The 26,371-nt window shown below is 42.2% G+C and overlaps 1 protein-coding gene across 1 annotated transcript; it reads right to left on the bottom strand.

Annotated features, from left to right (window-relative positions):
• Window positions 1–9: 9 nt before the first annotated feature.
• On the bottom strand, window positions 10–26,371 carry LOC101876486 (zinc finger matrin-type protein 1). Its single transcript, XM_034064782.1, has 8 exons — window positions 26,332–26,371; window positions 15,594–15,700; window positions 13,859–13,951; window positions 13,604–13,766; window positions 12,658–12,906; window positions 11,075–11,165; window positions 9,478–9,641; window positions 10–35 (listed from the first exon to the last, which is right to left on the bottom strand). Exons 1-8 carry the CDS (start codon window positions 26,369–26,371, stop codon window positions 10–12), a joined length of 933 nt encoding a protein of 310 aa, XP_033920673.1.

Genomic DNA, 26,371 nt, shown 5'->3' with positions numbered 1-26,371 from the left:
ACAAAGCCTTTACTCCTCTAATCTGTTTCGGAAGCCTGTGGGGAAAAAAGGAACATTAGGAACATTGAATTATCCACTCTTCCACTGCAAACTTGCACTGTGACAGTGTGACACTGGCCTCAGGATGATGGTATAGCTGCCTATACATCCCACACTGGCTCCAATCAAATGCAGAAGGAATGTCAGCCTGGTTTTACAGAATCATAGAATGGTTTGGGTTGGGAAGGACCTTAAGATCATCCAGTTCCAACCCCCTGCCATGGGTTAAGATTGTACTAGATTGTGTTGCTCAGAGAAAGTTCAGACTATGATTTCCCAGCCCAGACAGGTTAACAGCCTTGTGTTTTCATGGAAACATTCAAAAGAGCTTGGAATTTTGGGGGGGTTCTGCCTCTAAAGCCCTGAAGCCTGTCAACACTCATTTCATAGCTCCTTAGACAGGGCCAGGCTGGCTGATTCCTGCCTGTCACAGCTGCCCCCCCAGTGCATCATCAGCATTTTGACCCATGTCACTCTCCAGCATGAACAGTCCCTTTCAGGCTCAATGTCTGGACATGGCTCTCTTTTTTCTCCTCTTTCCCCTTCTCTTCCCTCTTTCCCACCTCTATTCCTTTCCTCCACTATTAATGAAGTGCTTCCCATCTTCCTTAACACCAATTTTCTTGCTAATTGAGTGTGACTGTCACTCCAGATCATCCTTCCAGGCCTCCCAGCTTTGAGCAGGGTGTTTCACAGCTCTTCCTTCACCCAGCACCTACAAGGTACCTGCACACTCACAGAGAGGGGATTCATCCAGCTTAGAACCTCTTGTTGGTGATGTCTTTCAAACTCATGTATTCTGTAAGCCTATCAAAGGCATCCTATAAAAGCAAAAGTAGTAGCAGGAGGACTGATATGCTGGAGGGGTCAATCTTGATGCACCACTGGTGCAGAGCTCCAGCTGTGATCCCTCAGTCTAAAGGTAGGGTACTTTTTGATTGAGAACATGTATCTTACTCTTCCCAGTCCCATTAGTAGAAGCTGTTCTTTCTGCTCCCAAGTGTTTTACTCACCCCAGAGCACACACAGTGATTCACAGAGAAGCTGGATATTAGCCCTAACTATTTACAATCTGTAAACCTGCTGTAGACACAACCCATATAGCAGAGCAGTGAGAAGGGAAGAGCAAGAAAGCCCTGGGGATGGAGTGATACAATCAGACAGAGATGTAGTGCAGTGTGCTATATCCTGCCTGATCATGATTTATTATGTATGGGCAGGATAGAAAAATGAGTTTTAGGAGGCAGAATATGGAAGAGCATCAGGGCTCAGAGGCAGAATTGGGAGAGTTGGTTTAAGAGCTAAACCAGCCTCATGGGGGATGTGGGACAGATTGAGGCTTAGGTTGATTCTTTTCTGCTCTGTAGAGTCCCAGAGAATTCTGTGATGTGCCAGCACTCAGCATGAAGGGAGATGCTTGATTTATTCCTCAGGAAGCGATCAGATATACATCAGCCTGGCTGAGAATTGCTCATGAATAACTCAGTAGGGAGCTCATTTACTCCTAGGACTGATGGAATGACTGATGTTACATCCCACAGAGGGAAATGCAGGGAATTCTTATGGGTTCACTTATTTCTTGAAAAATGAAACACATTAGAAACAATTTCCAGCTTCGAGAGAGATTCATCATTAGCCTGATGTTTGGAAAAGCTAACACAAGGCTGTGATTAAGAATTAGGCCTTCCATAGCACAGGGCAAATGCCCTTGTTCTTTCAGCTGCTCTCAACAGTTTTACTAGTGGATGAGAGTCACAGGTACCTGGAAAGGGACATGAGGTTACTTGGAATAGTGCAGGTTAGAAGATGGGGGGAAAAAACCCCAATATGAGGGTGCTGAGGCGCTGGCACAGGGTGCCCAGAGAAGCTGTGGCTGCCCCATCCCTGGCAGTGCTCAAGGCCAGGTTGGACACAGGGGCTTGGAGCAAGCTGCTCTAGTGGAAGGTGTCCCTGCTCATGGCAGGGGGTTGGAACTGGATGAGCTTTAAGATCCCTTCAACCCAAACCAGCCTTGGCCTCTATGATTTTATACCACCAGCTTACAGGTGTTGTCTCAACCTCTTTTTCCCCACCAGCTGGTGCTTCATGCTGCTTTGAGCATGGTGTGGAAAGATGAAAGGCAGGCTGTGCACCGGTGCACAGTGAGACCCCCATTCACAGCTGCACCACAGGCAGCACCGGCGCTGCTCGGGCTGTGTGCCACAACACCCTGACCACAGGAGCAGCACCAGGTTCAGCACAGCAGCACTGCTAAGTGAGCATGGCTTCTATGTGTGGGCTCACTGTTTTGTTTGCTGAGCCAGAAAAAAGAAGAATAAAACATGAGATGTAAACAAACCAGAAGGCAGGAGCTGAGCAGCATCAGCTTCTCTATCAGATTTGAGAGGATTTTTCTTTAATCATAGAATCATCAGGGAATGGTTTGGGTTGGAAAGGACCTTAAAACTCACCCAGTTCCAACCTCTGCCATGGGCAGGGACCCCTTCCACTGGAGCAGCTTGCTCCAAGCCCCTGTGTCCAACCTGGCCTTGAGCACTGCCAGGGATGGGGCAGCCACAGCTTCTCTGGGCACCCTGTGCCAGCGCCTCAGCACCCTCACAGGGAACAGCTTCTGCCTAAGAGCTCAGCTCAGTCTCCCCTCTCTTGGGCAGGTTAAAGCCATTCCCCTTGTCCTGTCCCTACAGGCCCTTGTCCCAAGCCCCTCTCCAGGTTTCCTGGAGCCCCTTTAGGCACTGGAGCTGCTCTAAGGTCTCTCCTTAAGGAGCCTTCTCTTGTCCAGGCTGAACCAGACCAGCTCTCTCAGCCTGGCTCCATAGGAAAGGTACAACAAAGCTCCTTCCATATAATCCTCTAATTTTGAGGGTACTTCTAAGGAACCTCGGCACATGCAGATGTGGCTGCTGAAGGGAAACCCGCTTGAGCTGAGTGCATCCTGAATGGTGCCTTAATCTGCACTTGCATAAAGCTACAGCATCAAAGCATGTACTTTCCTCTGTGGAGTGGTCAAAAGAGCCAACCCTTGCATGCTGCTGGGAAGTCTCACATCTCAGTGGTCACACAACACCTTCCCTGAATGACTCATGGCCAGAGTCACAACCAGCCTCTTGGTGTTGCAGCTACATGGGAGTGCAAAGCAAGCCAGCAAGCATTAGTGGGGTGAAGCTGAGCAAGGCAGAGTGATCTGTGTTTAAGCACAAGAGATGGATTCAGAAAGGCTGAAGGCAGATAGGGAAGAACTGAGCTGGTGCAGAGAACTCACACAGCTTCTCCCATAGTGCTCTTGAGGCACAGACTTCAGTTACACATGAACTCAAATAAATATAGAGATACAGACTTCAGAGTTTTGATTAACGATCTGAGGAGGACCTGTACATATACACCATGGTGCCTTGATGTGTTATGTACCACTGACGTATCACTGTCATGAGGGAGTGAAGAGAAATGGAAAACATCATTTCTGCTGACTACAACAGGGAAGGTTTTGCTACTGTGGCTCAGAAATAGCATCAGCAGAGACTGATATAATGCAATTCCAAAAGAAGCATTTAGAGGGAAGAAGTTTAGCCAAGAGCAAGAGGTATCACAAGCAGTATGCTTCTCACACAGCACAGTAGTATCAGTAACTGTGATTCAGCCTGTGGAGCTGAATTTATAAAGCAGACGGTTTGGAAGCACTTAGCTTTGGGGAAAACAGCTTTATTTCAGCTGTTTGTTAGGTGAGTGCTCAGGTCATTGCTGTGAACAGTTTCATTGTGAGTTCTAGGAAATCCTATTTCATTTTAAAGGTTTCTTTCAAATCTCCCCTCCATCCCACACAGATTTCCTCTTTTCCCCACAGTCTTTGAAGAAAAACCCCCAAAATACAATGTACCATTTATTCCACATTCCCTCTGTTGAGAATCTGGGCTTATTTAAGATTCTCATACCTCAAGTACAGAAACAGCAAGGACCTGAGCTGTCAGTGCAAGAGGAAAAGCTCTGGGAGCTGAGGGTCTGTGTTTTTGCCTGGGGTTTGTGGAGCATCAATCCTATGATGAAGCTCGACTGTGAGACAAGTGGTACTCACCATGCTATACAATGCAGGCTCCTGCAGGCGATCAGGACTCCTAGAGGTGTCAGTCTCTTGTGGAAATTGGGATTTATGCCAAATTCTTCCAAGCAGGAGCGATTGCCAGGAGCAAAGCCAAGCAGGCAGTGTGCTGCAGCCCTCTGAAATCAAACCAGAGGTTCCTTAAAGTTAATAGGAATCAATGCCTAACCCTTTGCTCTGCCAGAAATAACCGGCTGAAATAGCACTTCATTGCTCTCAACTGTAAATTGAGCTTTTTGAAATAAAGGACATGAGCTTATTTGGGATGAGGATCACTGCTGGTCTTTTCCCAAAGCTTTCCCACAGATTTATGGCTCTGTGCTTATTTATGGTTTCTTGTTTATTAGTTTTTTGTGACCAGGATAGGAAACAGATACAGATGGAAAGTCACCAGCACATCTGACAAGGCTGTAACTTCCTCCCTCAGCTCACTTCCACCAGCATATGTGAAGAGCCAGCAGCTATAACACGTGAAGGTTAAAAAGCTGCAGATGAGATGGAAGATCTCATCTGCACCACCATGTTCCTGGCAAGATGTGAATCACCAGAGAAGCTTGTGGAAAGGCTGGAAAGAGAATCCAGACCTCCCAGTCCTCACCCTGGTGCTTTCATCTTGGTGTTCTGGCTGATAAATACAACCATTAAGCACCCTGTCAGCTTCCGTGTTGGATGGCAGTGCTGGCCAAGAGCTGAAATACCTTGATTTAATTAAACTGTAATAACAACTACTTCAAACAACTGCTTTAGACTGAGCTCTGATTCCACAGGTATGATTCCACAGGCTGAGAAAGCTGGGGCTGTTCAGCCTGGAGAAGAGAAGGCTGTGTGGAGACCTCATATCAGCCTTCCAGTATCTCAAGGGGGCTATAGGGATGCTGGGGAGGGACTCTTCATTAGGGACTGTAGTGATAGGACAAGTGGGAATCAGCTTCAGTTCTATGATTCTGTGATTCAGGGGAACAGCATGGGCAGGGCAAAGCTGCCAGAGTCACCTTTTGCACCATTTGTAGATAAAAAAGAGGCATTAGAAGAATAAAGTACCTGATCCAGATGACCTGGTGAAGCAGGGACAGACAAATGTGAAATGCAAAAGCCTTCATTTAAGCTCAGCAGTTGTAACAGCAGTTTAGCCGCAATCAAACCTGTAACAGCAGTTTTAACCTTGGGTTTGTGCCCTGCTGCATGTACTCAGCTTTAACTTGCCTTTGTGATATACAGCTGTTCTTTCATAAAGCCAAGCAGCACACAGGTTTACTGAAAGAGGAGACACATCACATTCAGTCTTTCACAGAGGAATACTTATACCTGCATAAAACACCATTGACTCCAGGCAGATCTGCAAGTCTTTCTGCTCAGAAAGAACTGTGGCTGAATTTGTTTCCCCACTCAGAATTGTAATGCTTTGGCAGTTTTAATGGGCAGAACAGATGAGCAGAATTAGCTTTATTACAGTCAGTGTGGCTTCCTTTGCTAGTGAGGAATGGAAAAAGACACATTTACACTAAAGAGTAAGTAACATCATTAATCTCTGTGCCTAGCATTGTAAAAATGCGTAGCATGTAGATAACTATTGGTACAGATGTGAAAGGTTTGGAACAAGGCAATCAGGAAACACAGGAACAATAATTGCTATTTATGGCCTTAGAAAATTGGCTATCACTTATCTAAATGAGAGCTGTAAGTCACTTGTGCTAGATGAGAACCTGCTATGGCTCATTTACAGCATTTACATCAAAGATTAATCATTTTTTAATCAAAATGTGGCAAGAACACTTCTTCAGGGATCTTGTCTTTCATGTTTGGTACCAGGAAACTTTGTTTAGAGCTATTCAACTTGGTTTGTGCAACCACTTTGCAGTGGGTGGGTGAGGAAGGTATGGAGTTCAAGCACAGATTTGGGAATGATCACTGAGAAAACCAAAACCATCTCTTTGCTCTGTTAACTCATGCTTTTACTGTGTTTTCAGAGGCATGAATTTCCTGCCTCCCAAAAGTGCAACTTCAGAAGCAAGTAAATTGGTACTTACTTCCCTTCCTTGTGTACAAGTGGAGTATTGCATTGTGGCCTTTCCATCAGCTGGGAGCTCTGTTTTCTTAAACTGACTTCCTAAGGCAAGGAGGTGTATGCGACTGTATGGAGCAGGGGTCCCCTACCTATGAAGACATTGGCCATATTTGTACAAGCCTATTTGACAGAGTGGCAGAAATAGCAAAGAGATCTTACAATGCCTTCAACTAGATGTTTCAAGAGCAGAGAAAGTCATTATTTGTCTTACATGGGAACAAGCTGCAGTGCTGCTCATGTTATTCTCATTGCAAAGAGTAGGTACAGGAGAGCACTTGAAAACCTCCTCAGTTACCTCCCCAGACAATACAGTTAGCCTGCAGTTGGCAGCTTACAACAGCTCACAGCCGTCATCAGTAGCATAAATAAATGATGTTTGCCCAAGTAAATAATGAGGAAAGCAGTTATTGTGTGATCTGAAACTCCCTCGTCAGATGAGCAAAGGCTAAGGAAAGCCATGAAAATTATCCTTGGAAAGATACAGAAAGGCATGTAACTCTTGAGTGAGGAAAAAGAGCACTGAAGAAAGCAGAGGCATCATCAGCCTCAAACAAAGACAAGGAGAAATTAGGAAAGGGGACCAGAACAAGGACCCAATGCACACTTAATGCTGAATCCCCATGAAGCTTTGAGTTCAGGTTCCTGAGACTCCTGAGAAATGAATTGTTATTGGCAACTACATGTTCCTGCTAAGTGCTGTTTAGCTGTACCTGTATCTAGTTCAGCTTGTCTGTTAGAGGATGGACTGAGTTACTTGGTGGCTCAGATGTGAACAACTGAGATTTATAACCTTAGCAGCAGCAGGAAAATCTAAATCCAAGATATCAATCAACCACAAAACACAAATCCTAAAAAAACCCGAAGCAGACTACATTGTTTTCAATGCTTTTCAGCCTACTTATACTTGTAAAACCAAAACTAAGACAAATCAGACAGGCTTGAGGGCCCTGGTCTCTGCTCCATCCCACACCACAACAACCCACAACAGAAAGTTTCAGTTGGGCAGCGTTACTGTGAGCAGCAGCTCAGCACAGGTGCCTCTACAAACAGACTAACCCAGGGGAAAGAGCAGCCTGAGTGGTGCAAAGTAAGAGCGTGATGGCTTTGAGATCCCACATCAAGGCTTAGAAAACCTCCCTTGGAACCTGCAGGCAGTAAGAGAGATGTTAAGTGGTGCCTTATGAAATTGCTTTTAAATGATTACTTGTCAGAACTTAACTGTATTTACTCAGTCCAGCAGCTTTCAGTAAGACATCACACAGGCTTCAAATCCTCTACACAATTCCAGCTCAACAGTGCAGAGAGATCATGCGATTCCCCTCTTTCTCTTGGGTATCCTGCCTGTTCCTGGCTCTGTAGACGCTGCTGCATTTCCAGTGTCCATGGCTTACTGAAGGTCTCATCTGAGAGTCCTGGGAGCAACACAAGAGCCTGAACCCCATCACCTCAGTTTCTCAATTAATTGCATATATGTAGGACATTAGTGCTTATGCCACAATGCCATAAATCCATGAATGAAGGTGTGGTGTCATGATGTTTAAAATGGGAATACAAAGCTGTTACTGATTTTTCAGGATAGGGTTTGGATCACAAACCTTGGGTCACAAATGTTCCATTCCTTCTGTACATCACTTTGAATGAATGAAGCAGAACATAGCCTCATAGAATCATAGAAACATAAAATCACAGAATAGTTTAGGTTGGAAAGGACCTTAAGATCACCCAGTTCCAACACCCCTGCCATGGGCAGGGACACCTCACACTAGACCATGGCACCCAAGGCTCTGTCCAACCTGGCCTTGAACACTGCCAGGGATGGAGCATTCACTATTTCATTGGGCAACCGCATTCCAGTGCCTCACCACCCTCACAGTGAAGAACTTCTTTATATCTAACCTAAATTTCCCCTGTTTAAGCTTGAACCCATCACCCCTTGTCCTATTGCTACAGTCCCTAAGGAAGAGTCCCTCCCCAGCACCCTTGTAGACCCCCTTCAGACACTGGGAGCTGCTATGAAGCCTCCATGCAGACCTCTTCTCCAGGCTGAACAGCCCCAACTTTCTTAGCCTGTCTTCACTGGCCTCATGTTTGTACCTTTTCTGTTTCCTAAATTAAACTAAAAATGAGGAATACAATAAAAAAATACTAGACAATGTATATCTGAGAACCATTTGCATGTTTAATGGATTAATTTTCCATTCACAACTGGGTGACAAACAAGCCAAAACAATACCAACACTCCAAAGACCCAACAGCAAGTATGATCTGGAACCAAAAGCCTTTCACATTTTCCTTCTGGCATAGAAATGGTGACAGACATGGCTGGGAACACTGTAGTGAACAATAACAGACACTTCAACAGTAGGTACCATTAACAGCAGAAATAACCTATATCTGGTGAAATTCCAACAGTATTCTCTAAACTACTGCCCTGTATTTGTGGTATATTCCCAGAAGAGATTACAAACTTTTAAACTCACATAACTGCAATGGCTACTGTATGTGTAAGGATTAAAACTGACTCCTAACTACTGCCACAACATTTCAGAAGACAGGATTATTCTCACTCCCAGATTGGAACAAAACCTTCTGTTTTAAAACCCCAAAAAGTGATATTATGCTATCAAATGGGTGAGTCTACAAACAGAATCAGCTTTTTAAGCTAAGCAAAACCTTTATCAGTATCCCAAAGATTCAACCCAAAGTAGCTCCTCTCCTATTTTGCCCTCTCTTTGTGGCTTCTCTTTATCCTCCTTGGGATTTTTGCTGGTTGTTTCAGCAGGGCTCTCTTTAAGTATTTTGTCTTTATAAGGTTTTGATTTCTTCTTACCCACCAAGCCCATCTCAACTTTCATTTTCTTTCGTTTCTCATTCAACTTCTCATTTTCTTTCCCAACATCTGCACCTTCACTACTTTTCTTCCTTTTCCACTTTGGCTCTTCTTTTTCATACTTCATCTCTTCATTGATGGATTCCTCCTCTTCCTTGAAATATTTTATCTGAGATTTCTGCTCTTTTCTGTAGGAATTGGTAGAAGTTTCAGCAAGTGTAAGACTGTAGCAGTCATCACTGATGATGGCCACCTCAGACTGCTCTTCTTTACAGTATCCCTTGTTATAGCAACAATGAGGTTTCATTTCTAGTGTGTGCTCATATGCTGACGGCCAACTTGGTGATCTCTTTTCCCCAGTATTTGTAGGTGACTGGGTGTTTGAGATAAGGCTGGAATGTCCTTGTTGACACGTAGAGTTTGAAGATATAACCTCAACAAGGTCATCTTCACCTTCGATGTTTATATCTTGAAACCATTCCTCTTCTACTTTTACTAAGGGCCCCGTTGGCTCTTGCCCTTTAGCCTCTTGAACATCAACGCAATCCATTAATTCATCTTGCAAGGAGTAACGGGGTTTGTTTGGTTTCTTCATGAGATTAGCTAGCATTGTTTCTCTGCATAAATTGGAGAGAAAGTCTTAGTTATTAATACTGACTGATTTCACTGGCATCTGTTGAGTTAAAATAAACAGGTCACATTTCCAGAGACAGAAAAAGAACATATTCCAAGTGTGTTGCTCTGTGTAGCCACATGGACCCTGGTACACTCAATTGTATCTGTAAAGCTGAAGTTCCAGGGTACAAATTCTACTCTTTGTGAAAACTAAATATCTAGAAGAACATCAAATGAGTTTCTTGTGAGCTGAGATACTGCAGGAATAAGATGCTTTTCAAATGGCTGCATACATCTTAAAACTACCCCTAAACCCCCATATTTAATATTCTCTTTTATTAACTAATCTCCAATTAGCTGCAGATAAGAAACAATTACATTAAATACCATCAAGTAATGAAGTTACTAATTTCTCTATGAGATCCATTCTATTGAACTGTTGCAGTACACTGATTTCAGGCAAGCTGTGTGACTTCACAGAAACAGCCAACCTGGATGGCTAAAACCCTAACAAAGTAAATGTGGTCCCCAAGGTAAAACTACTCTTCAGTTTATATTCTATTCTCTCTTTCCTCAGCCTGGAAGATAACGTGTTAGGTGACAAAGATACTCCCTGAAGGGCAGCTCCAAAGCCCCATACTTTAAATGTATCTTGTTCTGCCTTAATTCACCAGCTTTAACATTCATTTTGTTAAACTGTAGACCTGTAGCAGTGTCCTATACTCCTGTCTTTGGAGACTCTAATCCTGTTCACTAAGCAAATGTTTGAAGTCATATCACTTCTACATCAGTGTCTTGTGATTATATTATTATTGTGCTTTCACTTAAAACATGTCTTATCAAAACATTTATCTTGTAAGCAGTTTTGATATTTAGCCTACAAACACAGCTCTTAATTCACTGCAATATCCATTCTGCAATTAACAGTCTATAAGCCCTCTTCTGGGTAAAAGGGAAACACAAGAACTATCATCTATCCCATAAATTATGCCAAATGTAAGACACACATTGATGAATTTTGAAAACAACACAACTGATGGAGACTTGGTGTTTTTCACGATTATGGTCTTTGCCCTGCCAATAGGAATCTTTAAGATCAGATCATTTCCTTTTATCCTGAGTGCTGAAGATGCTGTACCAAAATAAGTGCTGCTATCCCCAGACAGCAAAATAAGTGGGGAAACTGTACAGGTTTCAGGACTTCTCCTGTGGGTTGTCACTGAAGATGCAACTGGGAGAACTCAAACAATGAGTTTCAGTCACAAGTATGATGCTTAAATGGACAGTGCACCTTAAAACCAGTAAACCAACCAACCCCAATAGCAACAAAACTCTCCCAAGCTAATCAAAGTCACTTAACAGCAAACAACAGGACTAATAGAAAAGTTTGAAACTAAAAACTTCTAGTATAGTAACAAAAGACTTATTGACTTACTTAATCCTGTGCTTCTTTCCTTGCAGGTGGGACTGGTATGTTTCTATAGATGTAATTGTGATATTACATACAGGACAAATGTAATAACCAGCTCCAATTGCTGCAAAGAAGGGACATGTAAGTCTGAGAGACTGCAACTGAAAAGCAAAATTCAAAGCACATCACAATCCCATCCCATGCAAGAGTCCTAACATAATGACATAAACAGTGTTTATGGACAGATAGAGTCTCTGCCGCAGTTTTACGCTAGAATAATACTTATGAAGAGAGCTGGTAAGGTGTCCAGCTGCAATGTAACCATGGTTTAAACACTACCAAAGAGTATATTTTTGATGACTGAAGTGATCCAACGTAATGCCAGTAACTGTTGTCAAGTGCTGATGAGAACGAACTGTACTGAAATATTCAATACTATTGTAAATACCTGACCCAAAGCAAGCACCAACAGATACCAGCCCAGTCATTCCAGAATTAACTAAAATGAGATCAGTTTAAACACTACCTGTTCAAATGTTCATGCAGCTTTGGTTCAACCCTGAAAAGAGGGAATTGTCCATACAGTACACTATGAATATGGTACATGAAGCCTCAGGCAAATATACCATCAGATGAGGAAACACCTTGTGCTTTCTAGGTTGTCATTTTCTCCTACCAGCTGTGCCATCCATAGACCTATGTATTCTAAAATCAGAGAGCAACCTTTTTCCCCACGCAAACCCAAGAGCTTCATCCATTAGCAGCATTAATTCCAATGGGCTATTGCTTTGCATCAAAGCATATCATTTAAATTATAGCATGACTTAATGAGAACTGTTAACAATGACTTTTGATTATCAAGTAGGCATTTTAATTCCTTACTAAAGAAAGCATTGACAGTTCTATTGCATAGGACCAGATGATGCCCTATCAGAACTAATGGAAGTTGCACAGCAACAGGGCCCTGGCTTTGAACACAGTTCTTGAGCTGCAGACAGTCCTAATGGGAGGCTGGGGAACAATGACTGTTTATGAAATAGATTTCCTTATGGGTGAAGACTGAAATAAATCTGACAAGCAGTTCCATGAATAAAAGATTAAGGGAAGACATGACACCAGTTTTCAATTATTTAAAGAATGAGACAAAAAAGAAACAAATGATTCAATTCTTGTGCCTGCTTCTTGTTCTGTGCATAGTGAAGAAATACACTGTGGTCAGAGAATGCTAAGTTCAGTGTTAGTAGAAGGTTGTAATATTGAGAAGAAGACCTGGGACATGTTCCTTATGGAGGCTGTGGAGTTTTCAGCATAATGGTTTTTAAGAACAAGGTGGATGAACATCTTAAGAATGACACAGACAAAACAGATCCTGGCCTTGGATTTAGGGGATTGGGGTATTGTTGGTAACCCTTTGAATTTGATTACAGAACTCAGAGACAGAAATTTAACAGCTCACAGACCAAATAGAAAGGAAAAATTAACTTGTTCTCTAGCACAGGAGAAGCCTGTAATTTCTTTGCACACATCAAAGTAGTTCCTTGCACAAATCAGAAGTGAGAACCCAAGATACACTCAGAGACTGCAACACTTGCTCACATTCTGCTTACCACTTGTGCTGGATTCTGCAGGGACGGCTTTGTCTCCCAGCTCCTCTATTAGCTTCTTCCGTGCTTCATTTCTTCTGTGTTTCTTACCACTGTAATGCTCCTGGGCAATAGTTGGATTATTAAAGGAAGCACAGCAGAGCCTGCAGAACTTGTCTGGATCATTAAACTTCAACCTTGTGTTGGAGGATGATGAAGACTCTTCAGCTCCTGAAGGCTGCAAGGGCTTCTCACACAGTGGCTGCTGTAAAGCTGGAGACATGGAAGCAGAAACAGCACAGGAAAGGCTAAAACAATTCCAAGGAACTAAACAGACTGCAGAGCAATCTGCTGGGTGCTGAACTACTTTTAAAAGACTATAGAGTATCTTAGCTCTTGATATGAGTGTACAGACTGATAAGAAACATAACCCTGGAATATTCAGAACCCCCACCATTAGATACCTAAACATCAGCTGTGTTTGATGATTGGTCACTCTAAGGTCCTTATACAGCCCAAGAAGTGAGAAGAACCCTTGCAGAGGGTGATTCAGAGCATATAAAATATGCTTCACCCTTAAATAGAGTTCAGCAACTTTTACAAGACTAACAACAGTTCAGTGTTGCTCATGGACTGTTGTTTTAATTTCTGATCATATTCATTTATGAGAGGAACAACTTATTGGCAATGCAGTGAATTCTCAGAACAATCAGCACCTTTCATTGATAAAAAAAGAGTAATATTTGCCTTTAGTTTCAGTCAATGAAAGGGAATTTGAAAGCAAGGTTCCATGGCTTCAGAGCTGTGCAGGGGAGCATCATTGTTCATTCACCTGTGTAGTTACTACAAGACAGCTCCACAACTTCGGCAGCATTGAAAAGCATAGAGACAGGGCAAGTGTAAGATATTTCCCTGTATTTGTTTCAGAAAGTGACAGGAAAAGACATGCAAGGCAAACTCTAGTCCTTACCAGGAACAATCTGCATGCCCTGTGCTGGCATGTGGGCTTCCTTGGAGAACTGCTTCATCTTTTTAGCATGGGTCTTTCCCACGTAGTGAGACAAAGCATCGACTGGGGAAGTAAACGACATGTTGCAGAGACTGCAGTGCTTGTATTTGTCCACTGCTTCACCCTCATCCATCTGAAAGCAGACAAGGGCAAGCTCAGTTAGAAGCATTCACTGAAGCATACAAGGAAAAGCTTTATTTAGCAATGAAGAGGAACAGTCACCTGAAAATCAATACCATCTGTTTTCTTCTGCCTCTTATCTCCACGCATTTGGATGTAAATATGAACTTTCTGAGAATGTTTTTTGCCCTGGGAAGAGAAGAATTACTCCTGTTTCAGTAATAAGGATCCACACAAGTGATATATCCAGTGACTGGGACTCCAGTCATCAAAATCTACTTTCAACATTTGCCAAACTACATTTGTATGAAGCAGAGCCACAAGTGGACAAATGCCAGTTCATGGCACAATACTAAACGTTAATCAGTAATGTAGTACTTAGCTTTACTCAGAGCATTTTGCCTCAGCAGCCTTTGGAGTCATTTACTTTCAACTCTTTGGGGAATCAAAAATGCTGACATGTCCTCTTACAAACAGGGATGCTAGAATAGGCAAGGAAAGGGAAGGAACACAGCCATGCCACAAAGCCAGTCCGCTGTGCTGCTTTACCACTGAGCCTGGGGGCTGGATATCAAGGCTGTCCCCTGTCCTGACACAGAAGAATGACAGGCAATGACTTACCTGAGAAGTCTAGTCTCCCCAGAGAGTCAGTGGAGAGAAACAGGTTTCCCTGGAAAGCTGAATTAAAGTGTCTCTAGCTTGGAGTCAGCCTGCGGAGATGCCTGCACCTTTCTACTGAGGATACAAGAGTCCAGGTAACTAACATTGGGTGTTAATTTATACTTCCCTCAGAGGCAATTACTTTTTAATTCTTAGATGCTCTCTCAATCCATAACCTTCAAACTCTTGCACTTGTAACACATCCTCATGCTAACCTATACAGTGGAAACCTACAAAGCAAAAGAATTGCCTTCTCTGATATGATGCTTTTCAGATGTCTTTTAAGGGTTCTGAGGAGCAGTGCAAGACATTATAACAATGTTATCAAAGAGGAAGGGGTCCTATCATGCCTGGCTAGTTAATACAAGTGAGGAAAAGAAAAAGTCACTTATTTTCCATCACTTTGATCTATGATGGTGAATCAGATAAATTTACAATTGCATCCATCATCCTCAGCTGGATTTAGATCCAAAAAACAGAGCATCAAACTGAGGGTCTGAACCCTGTCAAGTCCTAACAGCACAACTACTGCTTAAGTTAGATTGAAGTAAGTAAATACACTGCAAGACCTGAGTTTTAATCATGTGAATAGCAAGAAAGACTCTGACAGCAAGTGACTGTACGAAGCTTTAAAGTGCAAGCTTTAACCTTTTAAAGACAAAAAGGCAGAAATGCCTGTTCCTGCAAACCTGAACACCCTCAAGATCAAGTTCCAAACTAAAGCACACTTGCCCGTGGCTACAGCAATATCCCAAGGCACACAGCTAGTCCAAGAAATGCCTTCAGCGTGGTTCATACAACCTGCCTGAAGCAGACAGTGGCGTACAGAGCAGCACGTATATTGCTGGGTGAAGAGCCAGGAGCATGACCTTGATCCTCCATAGCATTGCCCTGTGCTGTACATGTCCTGCCTCATGTGGTACAGAACTGCTTCATTTCCATACATAGAATGGCCTAAATTTGCTCAGTTCCTTCTGAAGTCATGCTACAATATGCAGCTGATTGCCCTTCACTATCCCTGAACCCACAACCTGCACAACATTCTGGTCTGGTTAATGTCTAAAGCCAAGCGTAAGCCTTGAGAAACACTATAAAAAGAGTTCTGTAACACTACACAGAAACCCCAAACAAACCAAAGCCCCAGTGCCAGGAGAAATCCTATCCAGCCTACCTTGTAGTGTGATATCCTTTCAGACTCAAACTGCAGCACTGTCCTGCAAACCTTACAGAAAGTGTCGGTGAAAAGGTCTTTCCTTGTTGCTTCATCTAAAATGTCCTCTAAATGGAAACGGCAGAAGACAAAAATCAGCCAGTTTTTAGGACATGATACATTGCTCATATGAAACATCAACCCCTTTGACATTCACATACAGCAGCAGATGAAGGAACCAATGTTCACCCACTGAATCACATCGTGCCTCATGGTGGCTTCAAATAAATGCTGTAAAGCCACTGGAACCTTCCTACTTGCCAAAGCCTTGCTCTCATGGCTGTATAAAGTATTATTATAAGAGTACCTGGGCTTTAAAACCACAGAGACTCTTCACTGGGTTGTCAATCTACTTCAAACAGGCCACAATGTCAGAAATACTTGACTAACAGTTTTAAAAGAACAATTTTAAGTGAACTGGATCACAGAGTCAGTTAAATATGGGAATATTCCTTAAATACATTTATAGAAAGTCTGGCAGTAGCTCACTGCATGAGAAAGGCCAGGAGCTCTCAGATGCTTAGGGAGGTTATACCCATGGGCCCTACAGCAATTTAACTGATATATGGGAAAAATTGCTCCAATAGCTTGTTCAATTTTCTTTGCCCTTTTCCCAGCTAACTCGTGGCCTCTATACACTTTAATTCACACTAACATTGGCCCAGACTTGAAGCTATTCCTGAATAATCGTACGTGTAGGCACATTTGAACTGGGGGGACACTCTAAAAAGCACTTAAAAGTAGTATCAACATCATGTCAGTTGGGAATTAAACACACTCTTCAGAGGAGCACAGCTGTGCTAGCAAAACCCTTACAAAGATAAAGCTACATCCCCACTCCTGTTCTTTCTCAACACACCTCAGTTCATTAGAGAGGCCAGTTTAACTTACATAGCTTGAAACACCTCTCTGATACAGTATGCTTTCAAGGAGCAAGCTGTACACCACCAAAGCTGCTTCCGTGCTGGCAAACTCTTGCCTACCTGTTTCTTTTCATCCCTAGAAGGTCACACTAATTCCAAATAAGCTGGAATTCCACTTTTTGGCAAGCCCTGCTCTTAAAAATAAGCCACAGTTGAAAACAAAAAGAAAGGAAGTCACATAACTACAGTTCAACTAAACCATGCTCTTCAGATGAAGCTGAGGTTGAAGAGAAAATATTGGGCAAAGTATCGTGATGTCTTAACTTTATGGGTTTAAACTGAAACAGGAAGTTCAGGTTAGATATAAAAAAGTTCTCCACTGGGAAGGTGGTGAGGCACTGAAATGGGTTGCCCAAAGAAGTGGTGAATGACACCTCTGGCAGTGTTCAAGGCCAGCTTGGACAGAGCCTTAGGTGACATGGTCTAGAGTGAGGTGTCCCTGCCCATGACAGGGGGGTTGGAACTGGATGATCTTAAGGTCCTTTCCAACCCAAACCATTCTATGGTTCTATAACTGAGCTTCAACCTCTCAGTTTACCCAATGGTCCATCCTGGAAGCCATGTGTAGCACGGTTGGCTTTCCATGCTTTGCACACAGCCTGGAGCAGAAAGCACTGCGCCCTGTGGTCTCCAGGCTTGGTGCCAAAAAGGCATCTAGGAAGCCATAAAGGCAATCAGCCTTCACCATTATTTCTAAAGATTGCTCTCTGGGCCCCTTGCCAAATTAAAGTCCAAGGGAACATTAAAAACCAGAATCAAATACTGTGTATTGTGTCCTGTAACTCTAAATAATGATGCTAAGCTGTGGCATGTAACAAATGATTAAGAAAGGACTTGAGTCTACCCAGTCCCCTGGGACAACACACGACTGCCACCTTTGCACAGAGAAAAAGCTTTGCACAGAGCATGAATTTTGGTACAAGCTGTATACTTTATATATATACTGTACACTTTAACTGAGCTGGAATGTAGCTCCAGTGGAAGCCTGAAACAAGGAATGCCAACCATGCGTAACCAGCTGAAAATCTATCAGCAGCTCTATGGGCATTGAGAAAACCCGAGGAATGGCAGACACAGAGATCTTTCTCAGCCTGTGTGCATGGCCAACCCCATTCTGCCTTCCCAAAGGGAAATGTTTAACATACACATCTTAATAAAGTTGGCTCTGATGAGGCTTCTGGCTGTGACTGACATGATGACTGAGTATCAAAATGCCACTCTCTGGCATGGTTTACCAGGGAAAAGATTCACCTTTTAATAAAACCTTTATTTTCATGAGGTATAAAGGCCAGGTGCCTTGTCCTTTAGAGCTTTTGTATTCTGCAGTACAACCTATCCAGAAATGCTCAATACTCTACAGTTATTGATTCACATAACTTAACCCCTTCAAACAGAGGAGTGAAGGATGGACACAATAACTTGACTTGATACACAAGAAAATCCAATGACTTAGTTTTGGGCATTAGAAGAAAGTCCACCCTGCACCCAAAGCACATGAATTGCCAATGTCTGTAGCAGAACAAGCCACTTAGAAAGGAAAATTACATCAGTTTGCTCAAGCGTACTGAGCTGTAAAATCAGCTCCCTAGAGAAAGATAAATGGAACTGCAATGTAAACAGGCACAAGGCTATGAAATGCCATTATTGCTCTTTTCAATTTGCATAGCTTCTCACTGTAAAACACATCTCTGTTTCAAAGACAGACTTCTTTATATTACTTAAGGACACTATCCTAAGCATGTTTTCCTTGACTTAGCAGTGAATTCCACAGCCTTCTTGGGGGACAAAACCCAGTCAATGCTTGCTACAAAAATACCCTAAAAACATAATAACATGAAAAATTAAGAACATTAGAATGTGAAATTAAACTTGCTTTTTCTTGGCTGACCACTGCAGGGAAAAGCTTGGATTACAGGGAACAGAAGCCTGGTTGTCCAAATAACTTTTTATTGTGCCTCTTGGAGCCATCCTGAACCCTGTTGTGTCCTTGTCCTCAATGGCATTTTGTACTACCTGATGAATTGCACTAAAATATATTCTAGAGACGTTTCAAACATTGCTCTTTATTGTTACAAGAGCCACTTTCATTCTTCAATATTGTGAAAAGGTGACAGGATTTGACTTAAGACTCTTCTTTGGAAATCTATTACATCTTAGCCCTCTTTTCATAATACTGTGTCTTTTATTTCTCATTAAGTCTTTCCATTTTTCACCTCTTAACATTGTCTTCCCCCTGCTTTAGCTCAGTCTTTTCTCAAGGTAAGGTTATGCTACTCCAGCTGAGTCAGCAGTGATGAATGCAGAGGTACCATAGTCTCAGTGAAGTCTCCTCCAACTTCAGTCTAACACTTGTAGCATTGTTAAAAACAAAAATTGATCCCCCCGGCCCATGAGAAAAATGGCTACAAAAAAAAAGACACAGAGTTCACAACATTTGTCTTCATTTTGGACCCTTAAAGATTTGTTCTGCTCAGTTTTTCTCCATGGTCACAAGATGACTATTAACACAGATCACATGAAACAGGCAGGGTTCCCAAAGAATAACTTGGCTGGGGAACACAGACCAGCACCATGAGAATGGGAATATATTGTGTTTTAATGCAGCTCTTGGCTTTCACATGATGTTACATTAGCAAATATATAGGAACTCAGCTCCAGTTCTGCCAGTGTGATACAGTCAAGCACAGCATAACCTCACCTGCTTTCCTTAAGGCAAACAAGGCCAGAACATCCCCATCTACAAGCAGGATACAGCAGCTGCTAGTAAAACTGCCCAGGGGCACAGCTAGTTGGCACTTCTGAGAATGCTGGGTTGCCACTTCTAAATGCCCTGATCTAGCAATTTCTGCCTCAAACCACATGAAAACCTGTACATATAACCAGAGCCGTTTGCTTTGTATTTTCTATATGGTTAGAGGACTTTTAGGTGCATACATATGCTTTGGATAAGGTGTTTCTACCCAGTCTTCTGACAGACTGCATGGAGACAGGTTCAGGAAAAATATGATGTGTCTCTCACTTAAATCCCAACCAGGCAGCAAGATAGAAATGGTTTTCAACTCGGTCTGGGCAACCACAGGCTCTTTCCCAATGGCAACCACACACATCAACAGCCTTTGCTAACACATTTCTGCTCTCTTCTGTAGAAGGGTCACAAACCAGTCTGCCCTTTCTCCTTTTATCTGTGCCCAAGACCATTTACAACACACAGAAATGATAGAGCATGGGGAAATCTATGCTACTGCTGCCTGTGTGCAACCAGTTCCATAAATATTAAGCTGAACATGAGGCCTTCAGCTTTCAGACTGACATCTTCCCTGGCAACCAAGAAAATTTGGAGCAACTGCTCAGATCAACTTTCTGTCATTAAATGGTTCACTGAAGAACAGACCAACTGCTGCTTGTCATAAAGGGACTTCTTAATAAACAGATGTGGGTAAAAATGTCTTAGAAATATAAGGCATGAGATTGATTTTTATTTTTTTTAAGAAAAGATACAATCATTAACGCTGTGTGATTAAGTCAACCAGTAATTTTCAGTGTGGTTTTCCCTTTATTTTTAGGCTATTCCCCAAAACAACTGTTTATGCTTCTAACAACCCACACTTTGGAGGAATAACAGGTCTCTGGACTATCTGGAGCCATTAATCCAGCCTCCTATTTACTAATCACCCAAGGGGAATATTTTCTCCTGTGATTCTTAGTAGGTCTTAGGTCTGTCCTTTCCTCAGCTGTACTATGAACCCTATGGTACCTGGTAATGCTGCAGACATGCTGTGAGACTTCATGTTCTGTGAAGTCCACTGACATCCTAACAAAAGCCATATTGTAGCAACAGCAAATATTAACAGCAGTTTATGTATCTTAAAGGATGCACAAAGGGAAGCAGCACAAAGGGGTTTCTGGCAATCAAAGGATCTGATCCCATTGAAATGCTAAGAAGAGCTTTGCAAGTGACTTTAGCACAGCTGATTAACCTCAGATAACCACAAATTCCCATTAAAAGAAGTGCAAAGATTCCTCAAAGATTTAACTCCATGTTCATGGGAAGTGTGGAGCAGTGGAACAATTCCCTCTGGCTTCTGGGCTCAGAAATCCCACCAGATTGGAACCTCTCTTCAATAATGGCCTTGTTTTCAGAGTCACCTCAGAGCCAGGACTGGTCCTGGGCAGCATAGCTTCTGAAAGCACAGATGATCCACAGATGCCCCTGTCACTAAAAGACACAGGGTCTCATACAGTAGATTAAAATTCTTAGCTTTAGGTCTTCAGTAGTCTTGAGGGTGCTCTGTTTAGAGGAAGATATGTGACCACATAAGGCTGAAAACAAGAGTGCAGTGCTGGATTTGCAAGTGTTTAGAACACCAAGAGTGATTAAAGCCCACTTTTAGTGGGTAGAGTACAAGCACTACAAGAGGAGAAAAGAAGCTTCTGCTCTGCTCTAAGGTGGCACTGACCATAGCAGAAGGATGCACACAAACAGAAAGGAGTCAGGATGAGAAAGGACATTTGCAGTAACATGAGGCTGCACATGCTAGCTATGTGTATGTAGAGATTTCTTTCTTCAAGCAAATTATCAGCTCACCAATATACCATCTGCCTCACCTGTAGCATTTGCTTTGCTCCATTATCCTTCCTAAGCTCTTAAGTAATACTTCTTTTCAGAGGGAACAGGGCTGAGAAATGTACCTGTCAAAGCTGATTAGATGGAATGAGAAATGAGCATTCAAGTACCACCCAGACACAAAGGGGAAAATCCAGTAATAAAACAGGTAACACTTCCTGTTTCATCATGCTTTCATATGCCCAGAAGGTAAACATGACAGTATAGACTTCCATGAATGTACTACCTATAAGCTATCCTTAAAACAGAAGATAATCGCACAAAAAAAAGAGAAAATATTATTGTTGTTGGACTGCAAAACCAGAAGAAATCAGACCCTGGAGACGCTTCTCTTAGTGATGATCCACGTTAGAACCAACATAGCTCCAAAGGAAAAACTAGACAAACAGGTGAAGTTTTCCATTTTCTTTTCAAAGAAAGGAATCAAATATTGGTTATTCTTTTCGACTATTAATTCACAGCAGTCACTATAGTATTTCTGTTACTTCAGCTCTTACTGTGATTCAAGAGCTTAAAATCCAGGACACAGAATAGGTGCCAGAAAGATTATTTTTATCAAACAGAACGTCTATAAAATGCAAAAAAAAGGCAAAACACACACATACACAATTATTCTGTATTCTTTCTTGGTTTTGTAACACAATTTATGGTACTCATCTGAGATACTTGGGCATTTTCATAACAGGCTGCTTTACAGTCAGAGTCAAATTCCAGATGCAACACCGAGACTACGAAGCCCTAACAGAGAAGGCAGGCAGAAGTGGGAGGAAGTAAGAGAGGGCAAGGCTGGAAAGATAGATTATGCCTCTGCACAGAGAAATGGGACAAGGTGAATTCATTTGGTTATATGGCATGGGGTTGGAGCTAGATGATTTTAAGGTCCTTTCCAACCCAAACCATTCCATAATTCTATGAGTCTAAAATGATTTCCTTACTGTTTCCTGATTCTCTGTTATGATTTTAGAAGCACATTTTCAATCTTCATTAATGTTAAATCTCCAATGGCACAGCAATTCAATAAAACTCTGATGTAAGAAGACTTAGGGACTTTTAAACTTTATTGTACTTTCACATTTTACTACTTGGGAGATGTTCAAAGATGTCTTTTTAACTTTAAACCTTTGCTATCTGCTTTCTTACTTTTGCTAAGTTAATTGTAGAGGAATCTTTGTGGTGTGCCATACAGGAAAGGTAGGGGAAGAAAAAGTCTTCCCTCAGGGCAGTATAAATGTGGTAGGAAAAATACTAACATTAATTAAAATGTCAGAAACCAAGTAATTTCAAAAAGCCTCTTCAGCCCAGGATTTTCTACCACTTGATTAAAAAGGAAATGCTCCAAGCTTCAGTCTATTATTAATGTTTCTTCCCCAATTCTTGAGGGTAGAAAAGACATAAAGCAGAACAATGTAGTAAAGAAAGAAGTCTAGCCTAGACAAATCCCTTAAGGCAAAGGCATAAAGTTTCAAGTGGAAGGTACTAAACCCACAAAATGACAGAGCTAAATTCTGCCCTCAAACAGCACCAGCATTTTAATGAGAAATAGATGGATTCACATGAATCAAGTTCAACAACTGCAAGTCCTCAAGAGCAAATATTGACCCACATATTTTCCTCATTTGACAAGCCCTTTCCTGTGGTTGTCTCCAAGGCACAAGCACTGGGGGTGGAGCATCTTACCAGGCTACTACCTGTCAGCCTCACAGTAACTAAGAGTGCATGCTGAAGCCTGTCCCAGCTGCAAAGTAGAACAGGTTAATATACATCATGTGCACTATATTAATTTGCTTTATTCTGCAAGCAAGAAAGGCAGGAACCTGCACACACAGTTATCCTAGCTGACGGGTTGTAACTTCACCAGATGTGCAAACCCTGCTGCTTGTCATCAGGCAATCATTTTACTACTCTGTGAAAAGATGAAAGACGAATAAGAGCTTCAATTAGCTGTCCAAAACTATGGGGAAACAGCATCCCTGAGATCCAGTCACTTTTGGTTGTGGTACAGCAGGACAGCACAGTCCCTGTACAGCAGGAATCAGAAAGCAGTCTCAGAAATAACCTCAGGTATCCACAGATACCCAGGGAAAGGGCAGGCAAAGATAACAAACTTTAAACCCCTTATCAAATGCACTGAGCTGCAGTATTACAGCATTGTATTTACTATACGAGGGAAGCTGAACTAGAAAGGTTTTAATTCCCACAATTGGGTGCAAAGATATTTCTCCAAGGAAATGACACTGTAGTAGCACTAAATTTTCATTTTCTCAGTGAGTTTAGGCACTAAGTATCCTTTTGAATGATTTTTTGTTTAGTTTTCAAAGCTCAGGTGATCAGAAAAAGGTGAAATGCCACTGGACTCTTGGTTGGAAGCAAATGCATGTTTCCATAAAATAGTTTCATCACTCAAACTAGATTTTTCCTGACAGACTACTATAAGAAGTGAACTTACAAGCAGTTATATGCATCTTTGAGTACTACATATTATCACAGATTTGACTAGGACACATGGCTAAGCCTGCACACATGCAGGTGGCCTTTGAAGTGTGTAACTACACTACCAAAAGAGGGATTAAAACCAGCATTGCCCAAACCTTCTCAAATGTACAAACTAAACCAAAGCAGTGCTAAAAGCCTTGATAAATGGATCTGTGATCAGCTCCAACTCACAACAGCAGCTTAGAACTGGTGTGAAAACAATACTCCAGCTTCTGCCCAAGGTGAGCAAGGAACAAGAGACTGCCTGCTTTAATAGCGCTCTCAGATCAGCCAGGACACAGCATTTTAAAGCATTAAGATCAAAACAATATTCAATAATAAAATTACGGTGTCCACTTCTTGCAACACAATTCCCTGATTCTCTTCATTTTTCTCCCTGTCAGTCCAAGTCTTCTTGTTCTCACACTTCTCTGTCCTTGCCGAACACCACACTGACCTCTGCTCCCTGCATCCCATCACACCCACCAGGGCTGGGCCAGCCTCTCGCAGCTGAAGCAGACTGACATCAGCTATTCTGCTTTTACCAGAAAAAAAAGCTGTATTTTCAAGTGTCAAATCATTTTACTGCAATAAATCACTCAGGATTTCAGATAACACGTCTTAGGGTTTTGGTTTTTTGTTTCTGCAAACATAGTTTGATCAGGCCATACTTACATTTTCTTGAAACACACATCAAAATGTGAAGAGGGTGCAAGTGAAGGCTGATTAAGTCTATGCTGGGTGTTTGGTTCCTTCTGAAGAAGAATCTCATGCATTAGACTTATTAAACACTGCAGGATAAGCTGTTAGGCACCAAGTTATTTCTGTTGGGTAACAGACCCTTTTCCCTTTCCACTCTGTCATGGTTGAAACCCCCTTGGGTCTTAAGAACACCTAAGAAATACACCTCCCACTCCCCACTTTGTAAACTCTCTGAGGCAGGTTAAGACAAGTTACTCACCCTTCTGCCCAGCTCCCTCCTGACATATAAATGCTCCTGTACAACTGTATCATAGTAGTTTGTGCAATGTTATTTCTCAGCCTACTCTCAGGGCTGTTTTAAGATAGGCTTGTGGAATGTGGGGTGAGGAAAATAAAAGCAGTGAATTAATACCCTACTATTCCTCCCCCTCCCTCCATTAGTGATGCTGTGTAGACTAAAAAGGGAGGAAGAGGGGAAAATTAGTCATTCATAGCATGAGAGCACCATAAACTGAGTCTAGAAGAAGGATGTGCGGTTGTAACTAAAGATTACCTACACTTTCACAGGTACCCAGGGTTTTTATCTTGTTGCCACTGAGCCAAAAGAAACCCCTTAGGCTAAAAGATACAAACAAAAAAACCCATTTGGTTTGTGTGTGTAGAAATGAGCAAGAATTATTGCCACAGAAAGTTTCCAAAGCCAAAAGTACTGTTAATTTTCATTAAGATAAGGATACCTTCCCTTCCCAACAGGCTATCAAACCATAATACCCAGTTACACAGCTCTGTTTGGCACAGGTAGGAACTGACAAGCACAACCCCTAGTCCTTTGTGTCTGGCTCACAACAAAACCTGCACTAACTGTGCACTAAAAATAAAGGTGTGAACTACCTCTGGACACTAAGAATTTAGGAAACACAACCTCCAGACCCTGAAATTCCCTTGAAATTCCCAAAAGGTCAAAATCCTTCTAAAAATAAAGGCTTTGCTCCTAACACACCAAAGCCCATTTTGGAGCTCAGGAACATGATGAAATAGGTGTGAAAAATGGAACTGAAAACCTAAACACAGCAAGACTGCATTCGTAACTCGCCCCAAGTATATTCTTTTGAAGACAACATATACTTGTGCTGCTTTTTCCCTCTAGAAAGCTGTTTAAAATAGCTGTCAGTGTTCCACCGAGTGATTCATTCCACTGGAGTTATTTCTGTTTAACAGCACTACTAAATGTTAACTGACAATGGGGAAACCTGTGTCAAAAGATGTTTCACATACTTAATAATAAGAAAAAGGCCTATGTTTATGCATTGCTAAATGTGTGGCTTTTCTTTTTTTAACTCTATTTTCATTATACAATTGATAATGCTCATAAATCACTGGGCAAAGCCTTTCAATGTGGTTTATACTCATTTTGAACAGCTTGATGTGCCTGGGAGCTCAACACTTATTTTGGGGTGCTATTTGCTAGATTTCAACAGGATGATGTCTCTCTCAAGAAGGATATCAGGGAAGGAGAAGACATGGAAAGCTCACTTTAAGCTTCAGTTCCAGGGCTCTGCATCACAGCTCTGGTATATAAGAACAACCTATCTGCCATGTTTGCTTTCTGAGGGTAGAGCAAGGCCTCTTTGCACTATAGAATTAAATGTAAGACTGACTTTTACAAGCTGTATACCAAATAGCTTGGACCTACTGCAGGCGCCCCACTGCTCCTTCCACAGACAAGACTCACACAGCAGAGGGTTAGAACTACCTGACTCCTGAAGGTCCCTTCCAACCGAAAGTGTTCTGGGATTCCATGATTGCATTTTACTCCTCCGGCACCAAACTCCCCTCACTTTTCACTGCTAGCATCATGAAAACATGCTTTATTTCACAGCGGGGACGGCTCTAACAAGCCATTACCGCACTGTGACAGGCTTTTGTCACCATTTCCCCTCACGGCCCCTATGGCTGCGCAGGACCGGGCCTAACTCACCTGTGAGGCAGGCGGGAGCCTCCTCACCCCGCTCCGCCAT

Source organism: Melopsittacus undulatus, chromosome 7 (assembly GCF_012275295.1).
Source record: "Melopsittacus undulatus isolate bMelUnd1 chromosome 7, bMelUnd1.mat.Z, whole genome shotgun sequence".
Taxonomy (NCBI): Eukaryota; Metazoa; Chordata; class Aves; order Psittaciformes; family Psittaculidae; genus Melopsittacus; species Melopsittacus undulatus.
Note: the sequence above shows the minus strand (reverse complement) of the source record. Positions and strands in the feature narration are given on the sequence as shown.